Here is a 15,256-nt window from a genome sequence, read left to right on the forward strand (position 1 = left end):
GTGTTGCCAGCAGGTCGAGGGAGGTGATTCTCCCCCTCTACTCAGCCCTGGTGAGGCCACATCTGGAGTACTGCGTCCAGTTCTGGGCTCCCCAGTACAGGAGGCACGTGGCACTACTGGAGCAAGTCCAGCGAAGGGCTACAAAGATGATTAGGGGACTGGAGCATCTCTCTTATGAGGAAAGGCTGAGAGAGCTTGGCCTGTTTAGCCTGGAGAAGAGAAGACTGAGAGGACATCTTATCAACGTGTACAAGTATCTGAAGGGGGGTGTAGAGAGGATGGGACCAGACTCTTTTCAGTGGTGCCCAGTGACAGGACACGAGGCAACAGGCACAAACTGAAACACAGACACTTCCATCTGAACATGAGGAAAGACTTCTTCACTGTGAGGGTGACAGAGCACTGGCACAGGTTGCCCAGAGAGGTTGTGGAGTCTCCTTCTCTGGAGATATTCAAAACGCGCCTGGATGCGATCCTGTGCAACGTGCTCTAGGTGACCCTGCTTGAGCAGGGGGGTTGGACTAGATGATCTCCAGAGGTCCCTTCCAACCTCAACCATTCTGTGATTCTGTGATTTGTTTCAAGGATCTAGACAATGCTTCCTCAGCAGTTAACATTTTTACCTTCACAAGTTTTGGGTTCTTTTGCCAAAACTTACATTTCATCCTAAAGAACAAATGAAATTTCTATCAGTCAGTCAGAAAGATTCTCATCTTTTTAAAAAGAAACCTGAATAGATTATGTTTAGATCATATATATCCGCACGTCTGGCCACACATATAGAACAATACATAAGCAATGCAATCTTCTTTTCCTTAATCTGCTCTCTGTCCGTGAGACAAACCCTACTGAATCTGTTTTTCTCACCCAAAAGCTTAGGACAAGAGAGCTGCCTTCCACAGTGACCTGATGATCACCAACCTGAGCCCCTGGGGTAACAAGGGAGGAAACAGATTTCCTGAGCTGAGCTGCCTGCATGGCTGCTCTGTAAGCTACAAAAAAGGACAAATATGAGTCTTTCTAGGGGAATGTAAAAAGTTATATTAGCTTATTCTAATGGCTAGCTTGCTCAAGATTTTCAACCAAGGCAAGAAGTAACAGAAAGAGTTCAAGACCATTCAGTTTCTCCCCCCCCCCCCTTTTTTTTTTAAACACACTATAGAGATTACTGGAACCTGGCTTTATAACTGTAAAAACAAGGACACTAATGAATTATTTTCCTTGTCACACTACCTCCTACAAGGCTCACAGTAATTCATACACCATAAAAGTAAGAACTTAGAGCGACACACTGAAGAGTAATGTTACAAATGTTGAACATTGCTCTCTGCTGATGCTGGTGTTTTGATACCAATGTTGTGGTGGCATGGTTAGCAACAGCAAGGCATTCTTACTGACTAAAATGCTGTGTTTAGTTCGCAGCAGAGATATCAGCCTGAAGCCAACCCAACAGTCTTAGAGCATTGTTGGCTTTTTTCAGTGTCTGCTGCTAGACTTTCTCCCAGTGAACCACTCCAACTAACTCTTCAGAGCAAGGTTAGCCACTGGTGGAAGAGGGGTACTCCAGAGTCTTTCTCATCATCTCTCTTCCAGGAATCACCAACTCAGCCTGATCCAGGCAGAAAAGCTGATCTGACAGTGGCAGTTCAGCAGTTAGCTGCCACACTAATGCTGCACTGGTGAGCAAATGGTACTGGGGTATCCAGGCACCCAGCGCTTTCAATCCAAGGCATATATGTGCTGTGGCTACCTTTCATGTATTTCTAACCACATCCTTAGAATGCTCAATTTGTTACTGCCTTTTACTGTGCACTTTTTATTAATAACTGTATATGCTAAGCATTTTCTCAGGCTCCAGTTATTCCCAGAGCTCCACATTCTGGTGACACTTCATGTGCTTAAATACTGGAACTGAAGACCTCCTCCCTCCTTCCACAGGGTACACCACAGATGTTTCCCACACCTCTGCTAGTATTCATGGTCTACAGACTAGCTAACTGCTCGTTAGTCTAGCACCTAATTAAAGTCTTAGTCCCAAGCACCTCATCACTTGAGTTGCACAGATACAACAATAAATTTATTTTTTTTAGATTCTCAGTATTGCTACATTTTCAGTTGTAAGTACACCAGGCGATAACATATCCTAATGTGTAAACCTTACTCTCTTCTACTCTATCTTTAATACTGAAATATGTAACCCTGTTTTATTTCATCACCAACCAGCTTTTCAGAAAAAGAAGCTTGTACATTTGAATTAATCTGTTTCCTGTGCATCTCCAGTTACCATATGCACGTGGATACCGAATCATGACTTAGGGAATGGAAACATACTTCTGCAAGCCTATCCAGAGCTTTAAGGATTTGACAATTTAAGAAGCTAGCTACCAAGCAGATACAACATATTTCTTTGTGACCCTGACATTATTTCATGTGTTTTAAATTCTTTAAATGTTGTTATATATTTGTACCGGGGGGCAGGGGGTGGGGGAAAGGTTTGGAAGAAAATCTTACAGTTCTCAGTAATTTTCAGCTCATATAATTTAAAATCTAAATACATTTTTAACACTGTAGCCAGTAATAATAATAATAAAAAAAGCTCCCAGAAAAAAAATTATTGAGAACTACTGAGTTTTACTGGATATAACAGCTCCCTGATAACATTAAAACTGAAAATCTTTATACCAGCAACAAACGTAACTTACAGTCTAACTCAGTATTACTGTTTTTTCTAAGTCTGAAGCAAACAGAATCATCAAGATCAGTTTCCAGTACTCAGATTCCTGTTACCCTCGCACATCATAATACATCAACATCATTTCTGATGAAGTGGAAGAACATTTTCGAGTGAATCTTTACCTCATTTTAGAGGCTGTCTGAAAATAAAGTGAATACAAAAAATGCATACTACCTTGTCACTTTACAGCTTGACTCAATCAGCTCATTTTCAATATCCAACAGATTAGAAGGCAGATTGTACTCCAAAGGTGAGGCCAGTCTTTTTAAACGCAGTAAGCCAACACAGAATTTGGCTCCCATCTCCTCCAGTTCTCTTGTCCCTATCTGCAATCCCTAATTTAAAAATAAGATTTAAAAAGATAAAATAGGTACTTGTAGATGGACCCACACATACTGCAGTATTATACACATTCTGATATTTCTTATTTATTCCACTTTTGCTCTAAAAACAGAATAAGTAAGAATTGTAGAATAGATGCTTAGCAAGTGTATTTAAAAAACCCAGAGAATAACAACTTGATTCCTCTAAGACAGAACAGACATTTTTGGAGGCTTCAACATTTCTTCCGAGCTTCTTAGTCTACACTTCTAGCATATGAATATTAACAGGACTTACACAATTGCATTGGAAGAGAGAAATCAGCAATTATGTCCAAGTTTAAATGTCTAACAAATTTAAAAAAAAAAAGAAAAAAAAAGGAGAGACAAAATTCACAAGTGGGATTTAATACACTAAGATTTAAAATATAAAATTATTCAACAGAAAATCCTGTCAGAATAAAACTTCACATTGTAGGTGTGATCAAGTTCACTGATATGTTTTAAGACATAAATAAGACAATTTAAGACAATAAAGTTACTCCCTGACAAAAATCATCTCTTCCCCTCTTATAAGTTAAAGGCTATATGTGTTAATTCTGAAAGTATTTGCTCACACATTTAGCCACTAAAAAAAGACAAAAATAAAACCATAGTATCCCATCCCATAGCGGTCTTCTATCTTGAATGAGATAGCAAAACATTTTCCTCTATGCAGCGGATTTAGGAAGTGGAACATACCTATTATTCTCTAAGTTTACAAATGTGACAAAGACTCCCATCAGATAATTATATACATTTAATTTAATCAGCAGTACAGTATATAAAGAAAGAACATCTGACTCCATCTCATTTATGAAATTGGAATAATATTCCAGAATGGCTCTCAATAATTATGTAATTGGCTAGTACTGACTATATATACAATAACAAATTCAATGTCATAACCCATCCCCCTCCCACATTTCTGGATCTCAGGAGAATTTGAAAGTTTATTTCTTCTAAATCTTAACGGAAAGGGTAGTTTAAAAAGGAGCTTTGACAAAACAAGCAGGGAAGCAGAAGAACCAGACAATGGTGGCAAGCTAAGTCATCCAGTAAGAAAATACACGAAGCAAAAAGAATAGGGCAGGCACTTTTTTGCCTACAAGCTAAAAAACATACACGCAAGCTTTGTACGTTGCCACAATGATGCTGTATGTTAAAATGCAAAGTTCAAAAGTGCTATGTTGCTCCAAAATGGTACAGTCTGCAGCATTCTTCATGTGCTCCTATTTCGAACATATGCAAACATAATAAACAGGAAGTTTGATTTTATTTTTCTTGTGAGTTCTCTTTTTCTCAGTAATCTTCACAAATAAGGCCCTTTTAGCAACAAGAAAGCTAAAGTTGTATTCACTATACTAAACAGTGCCATCCTCCAGCCAAATGCTACAGAAACCTCCTAGCAGCGAGCAAGAATTGGATAGTTGAGTATTATTGTTAATAGTAATACTACTTACCTCTTTTATAGTGCTTTTGTGCTGTAGATTTCAAAGCACTTTATCAATAAAGGAAGAATTATCCTCACTTTACTGATGGAGAAATGCAGGCACAGAGGGTTGAAGCGATTTGCACAGTGTCTCACAGCATGTCACTGACCCCGCTGGGAACAGAAATCAGTTCTCCTCACTCTCAGTGCAGTACCTTATCCACAGAGGCCAATTTTTTGTTTTTATTTTGTATCTGTTTGCACATCAGTAACATTCGAAGACCCCAGTCATAGCTGGGTCTCCACTACGCTAATCACTGGAAGACACAGTCCCTGCCCCAAAGAGATTAAAATAACATTAAGAACAAGAGGCAACAAATATGTGGAAGAGGAAGGAGAAGGGTAACAGTAATCTCACTGTTACGTAGATTACTAATGTGTGTAACTTGATGGTTCAGAAACTTTTCCAACCATTGCCTACATCTGCTGCTGAAGAGTTGGCAGATTCCTTATAGACAGTGTAAGAGTGGCTCTTAAGTAGGAAAAGGACAGAGTACGATATGGAAGAAAGTGCAAAGACAATTGTTAGAAAGATAAATAGCGTGTGCATATTCCATGACTGCTACTTTCAGCACAGCAGAAAGAGGATATAACTAAAGAGAGACATAACTGATTCGGATGGGAGATGGATAACTGCGAAATACCTTGAGGGCAAAGTTTGAACTTGCTACACTGAATATATGCTTGGGGTAGAAGACTAGGCAAAAGTTTACATTTGCTTTTGTCATTTCTTTGAATCACAACGGAGAATGCAATACCACATGGCCGCCAAACACCAAACTACTTAATCTGTTATTATTCTTCCATCAAACAAATGTCCTACTCTCCATGAAGCAAGAGACCCAAAGTTTACTTCAGTTAATGAAATTGCATATTATTATTTCCTAAAGGGACGGAGATGAAGTTCATTTTCACTGAAGTCTTCATTGTACTTCTCTTCTTGATCTTCTGAATACTTGCAATTACTACTGCGGCCTATTACACTTCTTTAAGTGTTATAAACTTTGCTTTTAAGCCCAGGCATAGCTTTTAAAAGCATGTATGGAATTTTTGCTAGCTAAAATTTTGTAGTTCGTTCCTTTTTCTTCACATTTTATACAATTAACTTTCTTCCAGGCAGTAACATCTTAGAGTACCAACTGAAGTCTTCCTCACTCAGTACAACATGAAAATGGCTTTATATGAGTAGTTCTTGGTGCTCAACTTTGCTACCTAGAAGCAAAGATGCAACACAGGCATGAAGGACTGTTACCTCAAGCTGAGAAGAATCTTCCTATAATACGTATTTAACACATTTTAAATGGCCATACTAAGATTTGGAGAAGTCACTTGGTCAGTGAAAGATCTTGTTCTCCTCCTTTACTATTCAGAAGCGGTGACCATCTTTGAGAACTCAAAATCTACAGACTGAAGGATCACTCTAACTGACAGAGTACGTTTGTTGACTGAATCTTTTTTCTTTTCTTTTTTTAGAAAAAAAAAAGACTTTTCTTTGTGTGTATCATGATTTATAGATATCAGCAAACTTCTCTACTAACTAAAAAATTAAGCAATAATCCCTAGTATATTAATCTCTGAGTCAGAATAAATTAATGGCTGTTTTCGCGTGATTTGAATTTACTGAAGATGTTTTCCTTTTGTCTAGTGTCTTAATAGTGGTCCATAGCAGATCTTTGGATAACTTTTCTCCTGGACATTCATTTTTTCTATCTTGAATCACAGATGTCTGGGCAATATCTGTGCCACTAATTTTCAATGCACAACAAAGACCCTGCAGAAGCAGCTAAAGTGAGACTGCTTCCAGAGATAACTCTGTCACAAAGGATCCTAAATTCAGGTAAGAATTGCCAACTTCAGTTAAACAGCTTGCTTGCTTCCTGACTAAATGTCTATCACCACCACTGTTGAAGTAAAATAAATAAAAATAAAAAAGCTAAATCGATGTTTTGATATTATACTCAGCTTTGGCAGAGACTCATCATGTGTTTCGTAAAGAGCAGATTGAGTAATCCTCTTTATGCTTTGATAGAATTTAGGATGATGCTAAGTCACAGGAAGAGGAGAAAGCCCTTTCAGGCCTTTAGGCAACACATACTCCTCTGATCTGAACTATCATGTCGTTTGAGGTGGGAAGTAGGAAGAGAGGGAATTTCTACAGTTTAACTCCCTATGGTTTGGAAAAACTGTATTTTGAAAGACATGAAAAAGTTTATATCACAAGTTCATTCACCGAGTTGCTGCTCCCCTCCCTCCCTAGAAACAAATCTCTCTGACCTTCTCATTGGAGAAATTGTGCTCTTGTTCTGTCAAGTGACCTTAGCCTTTCAGACACATTTTCTTAATAAGATAAGAATTACTATAGTGAAGAAATCATGAAGGTTTTTCCTGTAGGTTCAGAGAATGGCTAAGACCTCACACACTGTTTGATTCCAAAGAAAATGACACATGTAATAATAATAACATGTAATAATAAATGACAAAACAGCAATTGGACCTTGTCAGCTAGTTTATATGATGCAGGAGAACACTCTTCCCTTTTAAGCAATTGATTTTTTTTTTGACAGAATTCGGCTGTTTCTTCACCTCCTACTGAAGGCTTGATCATAAGGCTTTGCAAGTTAAGCATCTTAAGTTTGTCCACAAACTATCTCAATTCACCTTGCTGAAGAACCTTCTGTAACAACACTGTTAAAGCCATGAAAGTTGAAGTTTGAAAGAATATTCTGGATGTTTCAGATTAAGCAAGTTGGATGAGTTATTGTTTTTAGAAGTTCCCTAATATCCACATCTAAGGAACAACTGAAATTAAAATGTAATATTCTGGAAGTGACAATAAGAGGGATGCTTCTGTTTTTATTTGGCAGAATTCATTCATTCATTCACCTAGTAGTTATAGACCTACCGAAATTCCTGCCAAAATATCTTTCTTCCTATCATCCAGAGAGTAAGTATGGGTGCCAGAGCACACAATAGTTATATCTTGTTACTTTTTTTTTTTTTTTTTAACTTTTTTTTTCTCCTTCCATTAACCAGCCTTCTGGTCTTCTTGGTTAAACACCTTATTTGAGGCTTGTAGTCATTTTCTTGTTCAGCATTCCTAAACTTGTTTTCAAGCAGACGAAACTGCTACTTCTCCCACAAATGTTCACTTTACAAACTTGCTTCAATTTGTAGCTAAATTTAACCCAGTAACAGAAGTTGAAGATCCGATGTTTGGGTTCTTTTACTCCATTTTTTTTTTTACTAGGAAGATTTTCCTTATGAAGTAGGTTTTCTATCAGCAGGAAAAAACATACAGGGGCACCTTTTGTTTTCAAATATCCAGCCCTGCTAACATGCTTTTGAAGAAGGTAATTTGAAAATAAATTCTGAGTCAAGAAGTAAAACAAACATAATGACTTTACTTAGAAATGTACAATTCGTAATGTTGGTAATCTGATATTACAAGTGTTTTGATTTATAAGCCTGTTTCTGCAACTAATTCTGAAAAGGATGTTACTAAATACCTGTTGAACAACCATGAATTGACATAGTGAAGTTTCAAGCTGTCATGTATGAAGGAAACTTTTATTCTACTGCTTGAATGTATTACTATCCAATTTTAATAATCTACTAGAAGGAACAGTTCTCTGAATTATTTTTAATACATGCATTTACATGTGTCATAAGCAATCATTAATAGTAGTCTTGTTAATACAGCCAAAAAGCGTATCACATTATGCAGTGGTATTATTTTAAGTTGCAGATGAAGACTGACACGCAACCTATAATGCGCATAACATTATTTCACTAAAACACTGGAATACACAAAGATCTTAGGAGTTTTAGAAATTAAACGAATGAAAGCAAGCTGGATTATAGAACATGATACCAATGCAGATGGTAGAAATCACAGAACAAGAACCATTCAAATGATATGGTTCCTTACCTTATATTTGCCCTGGTCACATCCACATAATGTGCTTTCCATTGTGTAGCTCCTTTGTACTCCTATCTCTCTCCAGACAACAACTCGTGCTGTTGATTCCTTGGACTTTTCCACCACGAAGCTGCAGCTGCCCATACAGAACGCTGGGGCAGTCTGACTGAGGATCTTAGGGAGTGCCTGCAGGAGTGGTAATTTGAAAAAGACAGCAATTCTTTCATTTCTTTTATGAAAGAAAAAAAAAGTCACAAACTCTTATCAGAAAATTTTGCTCAAGTTTGAATTTGAAGAATAATGAGAACATTTTTTCAGCTGAAGTTTTCAAAAGCCAGTAGGCTCAAGTGACAATAGGTTTGTCATTTCCTACGTGTTTAAATCTCCTTTTGTAGACCCAATTGCTAAAATGAAGCATTAGTCATGTGCATAAGAATCATGATACAAAAGAATTCTTCAAACAATTCCCACCTCCTCCTAATTCATCCAGCTAACTTTGCTCAAATTAAGTATAATACATATCTCATATAATTAAGAGAATCGTAATTCAGATTTCATACTGGTTCAATAATCCAATTTGCAGACCTAATATACACAATACTTCATTAATACATAAAATTAATCCCTATTCAGCAGAGCATTAAGCACATACTTAATTTCAAGCAAATTATTCAATTAAAGTTCAATATAATTGTTCACGACAGCTTTAGAAAATGACAAGAAACAGTTATGCAAATGCACGTATTATATAACTAATCTCAAATGTCTTCATTTTTGTTCAGCTTTTATTTGTACCGGTTACAGCAAAACATATGACCACTTTGAATTTACTGTTTCAGTAGTACATGTACCATTGTTAGTGTAGAGTTGCCCAGATATTTCAGTCCCCCTTTTTTGAAACAAAAACATTTTTCCCCCGCAACATTTATTGTCTATTGTCTTTTGTACATTATGATAATGCAGGTGTAAATGACAAGACCCCATACAAATAAATAGAACAGCAAGTGTGAACGATATCAGACTCAGTATCCAGGAAATTACACACAAAACAATCAAATAGCAACAGAATTATTTTAAAAAGTAGGGAAGATTTGAGAAAATTCTGAAAGCATCTATACTCATCTGCAGTCTTCAGATGCATAACAAGCCTTTTAACATGCATTCACATGCTTAATGAGTCTAACCGCATTAAAAAAACGGGTCTGAGACATTAAGTTGCACAGATTTGCAATTGCCACAAGATGGCGGTGAGGTTACATGGAAGAAACTTACAGACAACCGATATTTTATGAATTTTTGAAAGCTTATACAATCCACTGGATGTATTTTGTCCAAGTCTATTGCATGTATGCATTAGGGGCACATGCATTAACTACACATCTTTTTAAGAGGATCCTTGCCTCTTCCCATACACAAAAATGGAAGTCCCAGAGCAATTCAGTACATTTTTTTCTTGGTTCTAGAATATTCTTCGCCATGCTTAGATGATTCTTCTTTCTTTTACTAATTATAAATGTACAGAACCGTATTTCTCATGTATTCACTGATGGGTAATATTGACCACAAAAAGCATGCAATGATACCAAAAAAGATGAATCACTTTATTAAGAATAAGTTCTTAAGCTACATTAGAGCAGTGTTTAAAACTCTCAAAATATGTTGAAATACATACGAATAGTTATGCTGTAAAGCCCCGCATGTGCATAGCGTAAGTATATTCCAAATTCATGCCAAATGTCAAGGCTATGAATATGAAACTTACCCTGTAACCAGGGTCTTCAATCAGGTCACAAGAGGAGGCACTAATATTAGTGTGCCACATTGTCTCTTTGATGCTGCAGCCATACATAAATACATTCTTTTTACGAGAATGACCATGATAATCACAGTAGACCTACAATAAATCATTTGGCAAAATGAAGCCAAGGTGCATCAACTTAACATAAAAAAATAAAAATCCTTATTTCTCATGCTATTACATTTGTGTTTGCACTGTTAAAAGTTCCAAAGAATTAGGAAATACTACTTATGTGATCAACTCATGCAGTTAGAGAAAAACATTGGATTCCTTCTAAGTAAGGTTTAACCTTCTACCCTAGCAACAGAAAAAATTTAGTTTAAAGGTTTGCAGAAGACCAGCTCTCCAAGTCACATTTGTAAGTGAGATATAGTTTACAAGAACCTATTAAAAAGTTTACTTTACAGACTAGCTACATAGACAAAAAGATTCAGAATTGCTTACACATACATACTCACCAGCGGTAAACGTTTTATAGAAGCCAGATATTGCAGTAAGCCCTTGGCATGGTAAATTGTGGGATGCAGATCTGGATTTGGATTTTGCCACTGTCTGTTTAAGTCCTCTCCACTTAAAGAGCAACGGTGGCTATTCCGGGGAAGGAAAAAAAGCATGAAGTGTTTGCACCATCATGGTAGTTTTGAAAAACTTTCCCTCTCTAATTCAAGTTTTCTTTGTCACCACTGCTTTTTTGAAAAGTCCAATGAACTTGTTTGGTTTTTTTTTTTTTTAAACAGCTGGGCTCTCATATAACAATCTACACCTGCCCAAGACTGCAGTTCAGAGAGTCAATTAAAAGGCAATCTCAAATCACAGGGGAATGATTATCACCCTTAAACAACTGAAAAGATGTTTTTACAATGAATTCATGGAACAATGTTTCTGCTTTTAAAAAGCCCCCCAAAAAACCGAGAAAGTAAATCCTAGAAGTTTTGCAAGGATTTTTTATATATATTGAGTATTGCATTTGTATGTTTTTAGGATTAATTTATTAAAAAAAAAAAAAACAACAGATGCAAAGACTGTATTAACAGTTTACACATTTGTGAGTAAACTTAAGCTTACTTTCCATTGATGACACCATCTGGATTGAGCATGGGAATAATTTTGAAAATATAAGATTCTCGTAAACTTTGGGCACTTGGATGATTGCTCATAAGATATTCTAATGTTCCCTTCATAACCCAGCTTGCATTCGTCTCTCCAGGATGTACACGAGCAGATAGGAAAATATAAGGCCGATTCCCTAAAAGGAGCATAAATGTCACAAAATACGATTCAAGCTAGTTTAACAGTTTGTTTACAGAAGAGAGAAGCAATAGGCTGCTTCATTCAGTGCAATATTTTCTGGTTTTTTTTTTATTCCGTGCATTCACATAAATACAGCATTCTTGATAAAACTCGTCAGAATATTTTTATAAGGACTGCTAATTACACAAGGGTCTCAATGGAATTTTAAGTTCAGTCTGAGATAACTACATGGCTGCAACCAGTTCAAGATGGCAATTACAATGTGATATACTTTTATCATTCTTTTTCAAGAGACTAGAAAAATACTGAGGGAGCCAGGGGCGGAGGGAGGATGAGGGGGAAGCAAGAACGCTCTTAAAACAAAAGCACACTTCAAATCCCAGTAGCTGAGACATTCTCTCTATGAAAGATTTGACAAGTTGATTTCCTCAGCTTTGGGGGAGAAAAGTTACTCAAAAGTCAGGTTTTTTCCCTTCCAAGAAGCATTATCAGCAAAACGTAACATACAGAAATATCTGGTAACTGATCTGATACTTAAAAAAAAGCAAATTCAGATATAAATACTCATACTCTTACCTGACTACTATAAATACATATTTTTAAATACAAAGGAAATCCTGAATACCAGCATCTTCTAATCCCATGAAATTCATTAACCTTATTTTACTTTGCTATGCTTACAATGCACAGCAGTTGACAGAATAAAAATTTTTCATAAAGAGCTGGTTTTGCATTATTTCCTGTTGACGAGAAAGAGAAGTCATACTTACTGAACTGACAGATATGTTCATAGTAATTTGACTCTGGCATGGCTGTAATAGTGACTAATGGACAACTGTTGCCAGCCAGGGTCTCACAGAGAGCATCTTGCCGAAAATATATCTGTTGAGGGTTGTGCATGGATTCCAATTTCTGTAGATGCATCTTCATCCCAAAAATAATGAAAGGATACTTCAAATCTTTTGTAATCATGTACAACAGTGTATTCTACAGATATTATTTATTCTGTCTTTTTTGTTGTTGTTCTGAATAACGCTAAAGCTTCCATCATAATTTTGACCATGAAACTTCACTCTCTGCATCTCTAGCCAAATGATTTCTTTCTTTATATGTTTTTATAACTGCTCTGAAGAAGATGAAAAGGATAAGATTTTCTTCATTTTCTACTAAATGATACTTCTGCCAAGAGTTTAGTAAATTAGTAAACTGCTTAATAAATAGCTTCATTCAACACTGGTATACACTAACCATTGAATCCCCAAGTATGGCTTTGCTACTATGACAAAAAACAGCTGCCAAACATTCCAACCAAATGTTTTCCTTAGTACTAAATGCTTCACAACACTCCCTTCACCTAATTCATTACCCTAAAAATGTCTGTCTGTCTCTCTCTAATTATCTTAAATATAATAGCTTGGATAGGTCGGTTATAAACTGGTGTATGTAGATCAGCAGGATAAGAGTCATTTGACTCATGCAAAAATACTTCATTCAATTCCCACAGAATTTTCCAATCAATTATGAATATAGTTGCAATTCCTAAAAAATACCAGATATACCATTTAACTTGAAAATAAGTATCATTTTGTTTCTCAGGAACTGTTCTTTAGTACAAGCCACACTCCCTGCCATTCTACATCAAGATTATATGAAAAATTCTCCATTTTAAGGAGCATTCTGAACTTAAAAAAAAAAAAGTAAGCAAAATTCACTCATGAATGCTTATCATTTTATGCATCACAAGTTCTCCAAAAGTATAAATCATTATCTATGTAATGAATCATAATCTTCTCACCTTTAAGGTTGAATATGTATATGGATAATGGTAAGCAAAGTAGCAGACATCGTCCTTATGTTGGAAAGTCACCGTGAATGTAATTGTATAGTAAGATTTTCCTTTCTGCCCCCCAGCAGCAATTGAACTTCTTGAAAAATGATTCCTAACAGTAAAACAAAGATAATAAACACATTGAAACAATTTATTTTTTGTATCATAGATTATTTCCGAACACATGTTTTAAGAGCTAGGAAGATTTTTAGCAATTGTATCTCTTCTGTGTGCTTGAAAGTTAAATACTAAATCCACTGGTTCCCACCATCTGTAAAGAAACTTTACGATAGCAGCGATATACATCCATTATGGGAGGAGGTGAGTAAAAGAAAAAAAAAGGAAGCAAAGAACTGTTGACCAAGAAGGGTAACAAATGGAATGGTAACTTCTCATCCTATGTACTAAGATTGCTTTAAAATGATTGTACATAGAATAAAAAAGACTAATCGCAGGTACCACTTGATCATGTCACCAATTACATTTTATGTAAGTGTGCACATATACGTTCCATTAAACATTTCTGCAGAATAGAACGCAATTTCTGGCCAAAATGAGTATACAAGTACTTTAATGCTAGCAGAGTGCTAACAAAATAAGAGTCTATATATTTTGATCACTTCTGTTACTTCTCCATAGTAACTAAGGAAGAGTAATTAAAGAGAAAAACTGTGTTCACAACAGAACTATTAAAAGATTATTATTAAAAAACAAAAGCAAACATTTCTCATTGTCAGCAAAAATTCTATCTCATAGTCATCTTCAGTATAAGATCTTTTCACTATATTTGGTTGGTGTACTTACTTGTAGTAACAAATATCTGTCCCAACACGAGTCCAACATGGTTTAGAATTTAATGCTTCCTGAACAGAATACATTAGGGGTTGCATACCTTTAAGAAAAAATATGTTTCATTTTAATTTTAAAGAGTGCTATCTTTGCATTGAGATACTATGAGTAATGGACCAGATAGACATCTTTATGTGATTCTCCAAGCTAGCTATACTTTTTTACTTGCTAACATAGAATATATTTTCATGAAAATCTGGATATGCTCTTTCATTCAACTCAAAAGATCATCTTTCCCTTCCCCTATTACATCCTAATTAAAAGAAAAAAATCTGATCTGCAGAAGACTGAAACTATTTTAAATAAAAGCTGTGGTTAACATGAATAGTAAACTACAAGAATCCCAGGTTCCACTCCATCTAACTCATCATTAGAAAAAGGCTTCAAAGAGAACATAAAAGATTGAGACTATCATCTATTCACCTGGACAGCTGGAAAATAACTGATGTTTCAGGACAATAACACTGTCTTTTTAACAGAAGTTTCCAGGTAGATTAGTTAAGAGATTGTTATCTGGTTAGACCAGGTGAACTTGTTATAAAATTGCAAATATTTTAAGTAAGTGTTTTTATATGCCCTATTTCTCAGCAACTTTTTAAATGCTTATATCCTAATCAAGAGAATAGTGAAGTTGAACACTTAATATTAGTTTAGAGTAGAAAGTGATGCACATTCATTCTATATTATTTACTACTTACATAATTAGTCAAGTACAAATACTGAGTCAGTCGATAAATTAAATAAGAAGCCAAAGTAACTACCAAATAAATGTGTGCAACATATGAATAAAGATCTAAAGTGACTGATGAAAATTAACAAGTAATTTAAAAGCAACTTACTGCTGGTCAAACTATCTGGATATTTTTCTTATATTCTATCAGTGTCAACTGCACAATTATGACAAAGAAGAATATGATGTTATTCTGTCCCAAAAGTTCAAGGATGGGGGGGGGGGCGGAGGGAGGTTTCTCCTCCTCCTCCTCAAAGGACTAAAAGGAAGAACTGCACAAAATCTAGTGGGAAAAA

General features: G+C 35.8%; 1 protein-coding gene across 9 annotated transcripts in view; it reads right to left on the minus strand.

The window, feature by feature from the left end:
* AGTPBP1 (ATP/GTP binding carboxypeptidase 1) overlaps nucleotides 1–15,256 on the minus strand; it is a 75,242-nt gene that overhangs the window by 13,252 nt on the left and 46,734 nt on the right. For 6 of the 9 annotated variants that reach the window (XM_067315683.1, XM_067315679.1, XM_067315680.1 and 3 more), the window contains 8 exons: nucleotides 14,186–14,273; nucleotides 13,349–13,493; nucleotides 12,324–12,477; nucleotides 11,368–11,548; nucleotides 10,761–10,890; nucleotides 10,267–10,398; nucleotides 8,514–8,690; nucleotides 2,909–3,069 (listed from right to left, as the gene is read on the minus strand). In XM_067315683.1, coding sequence (XP_067171784.1) covers nucleotides 2,909–3,069; nucleotides 8,514–8,690; nucleotides 10,267–10,398; nucleotides 10,761–10,890; nucleotides 11,368–11,548; nucleotides 12,324–12,477; nucleotides 13,349–13,493; nucleotides 14,186–14,273 — 1,168 coding nt within the window. Of the gene's footprint in view, nucleotides 1–2,908; nucleotides 3,070–4,556; nucleotides 4,700–8,513; nucleotides 8,691–10,266; nucleotides 10,399–10,760; nucleotides 10,891–11,367; nucleotides 11,549–12,323; nucleotides 12,478–13,348; nucleotides 13,494–14,185; nucleotides 14,274–15,256 lie in introns of those variants that run through there. The other 3 variants (XR_010886879.1, XM_067315686.1, XM_067315687.1) reach the window with 3 other exon arrangements.

The sequence above is a fragment of the Apteryx mantelli genome, chromosome Z, assembly GCF_036417845.1.
Source record: "Apteryx mantelli isolate bAptMan1 chromosome Z, bAptMan1.hap1, whole genome shotgun sequence".
Lineage (NCBI taxonomy): Eukaryota > Metazoa > Chordata > Aves > Apterygiformes > Apterygidae > Apteryx > Apteryx mantelli.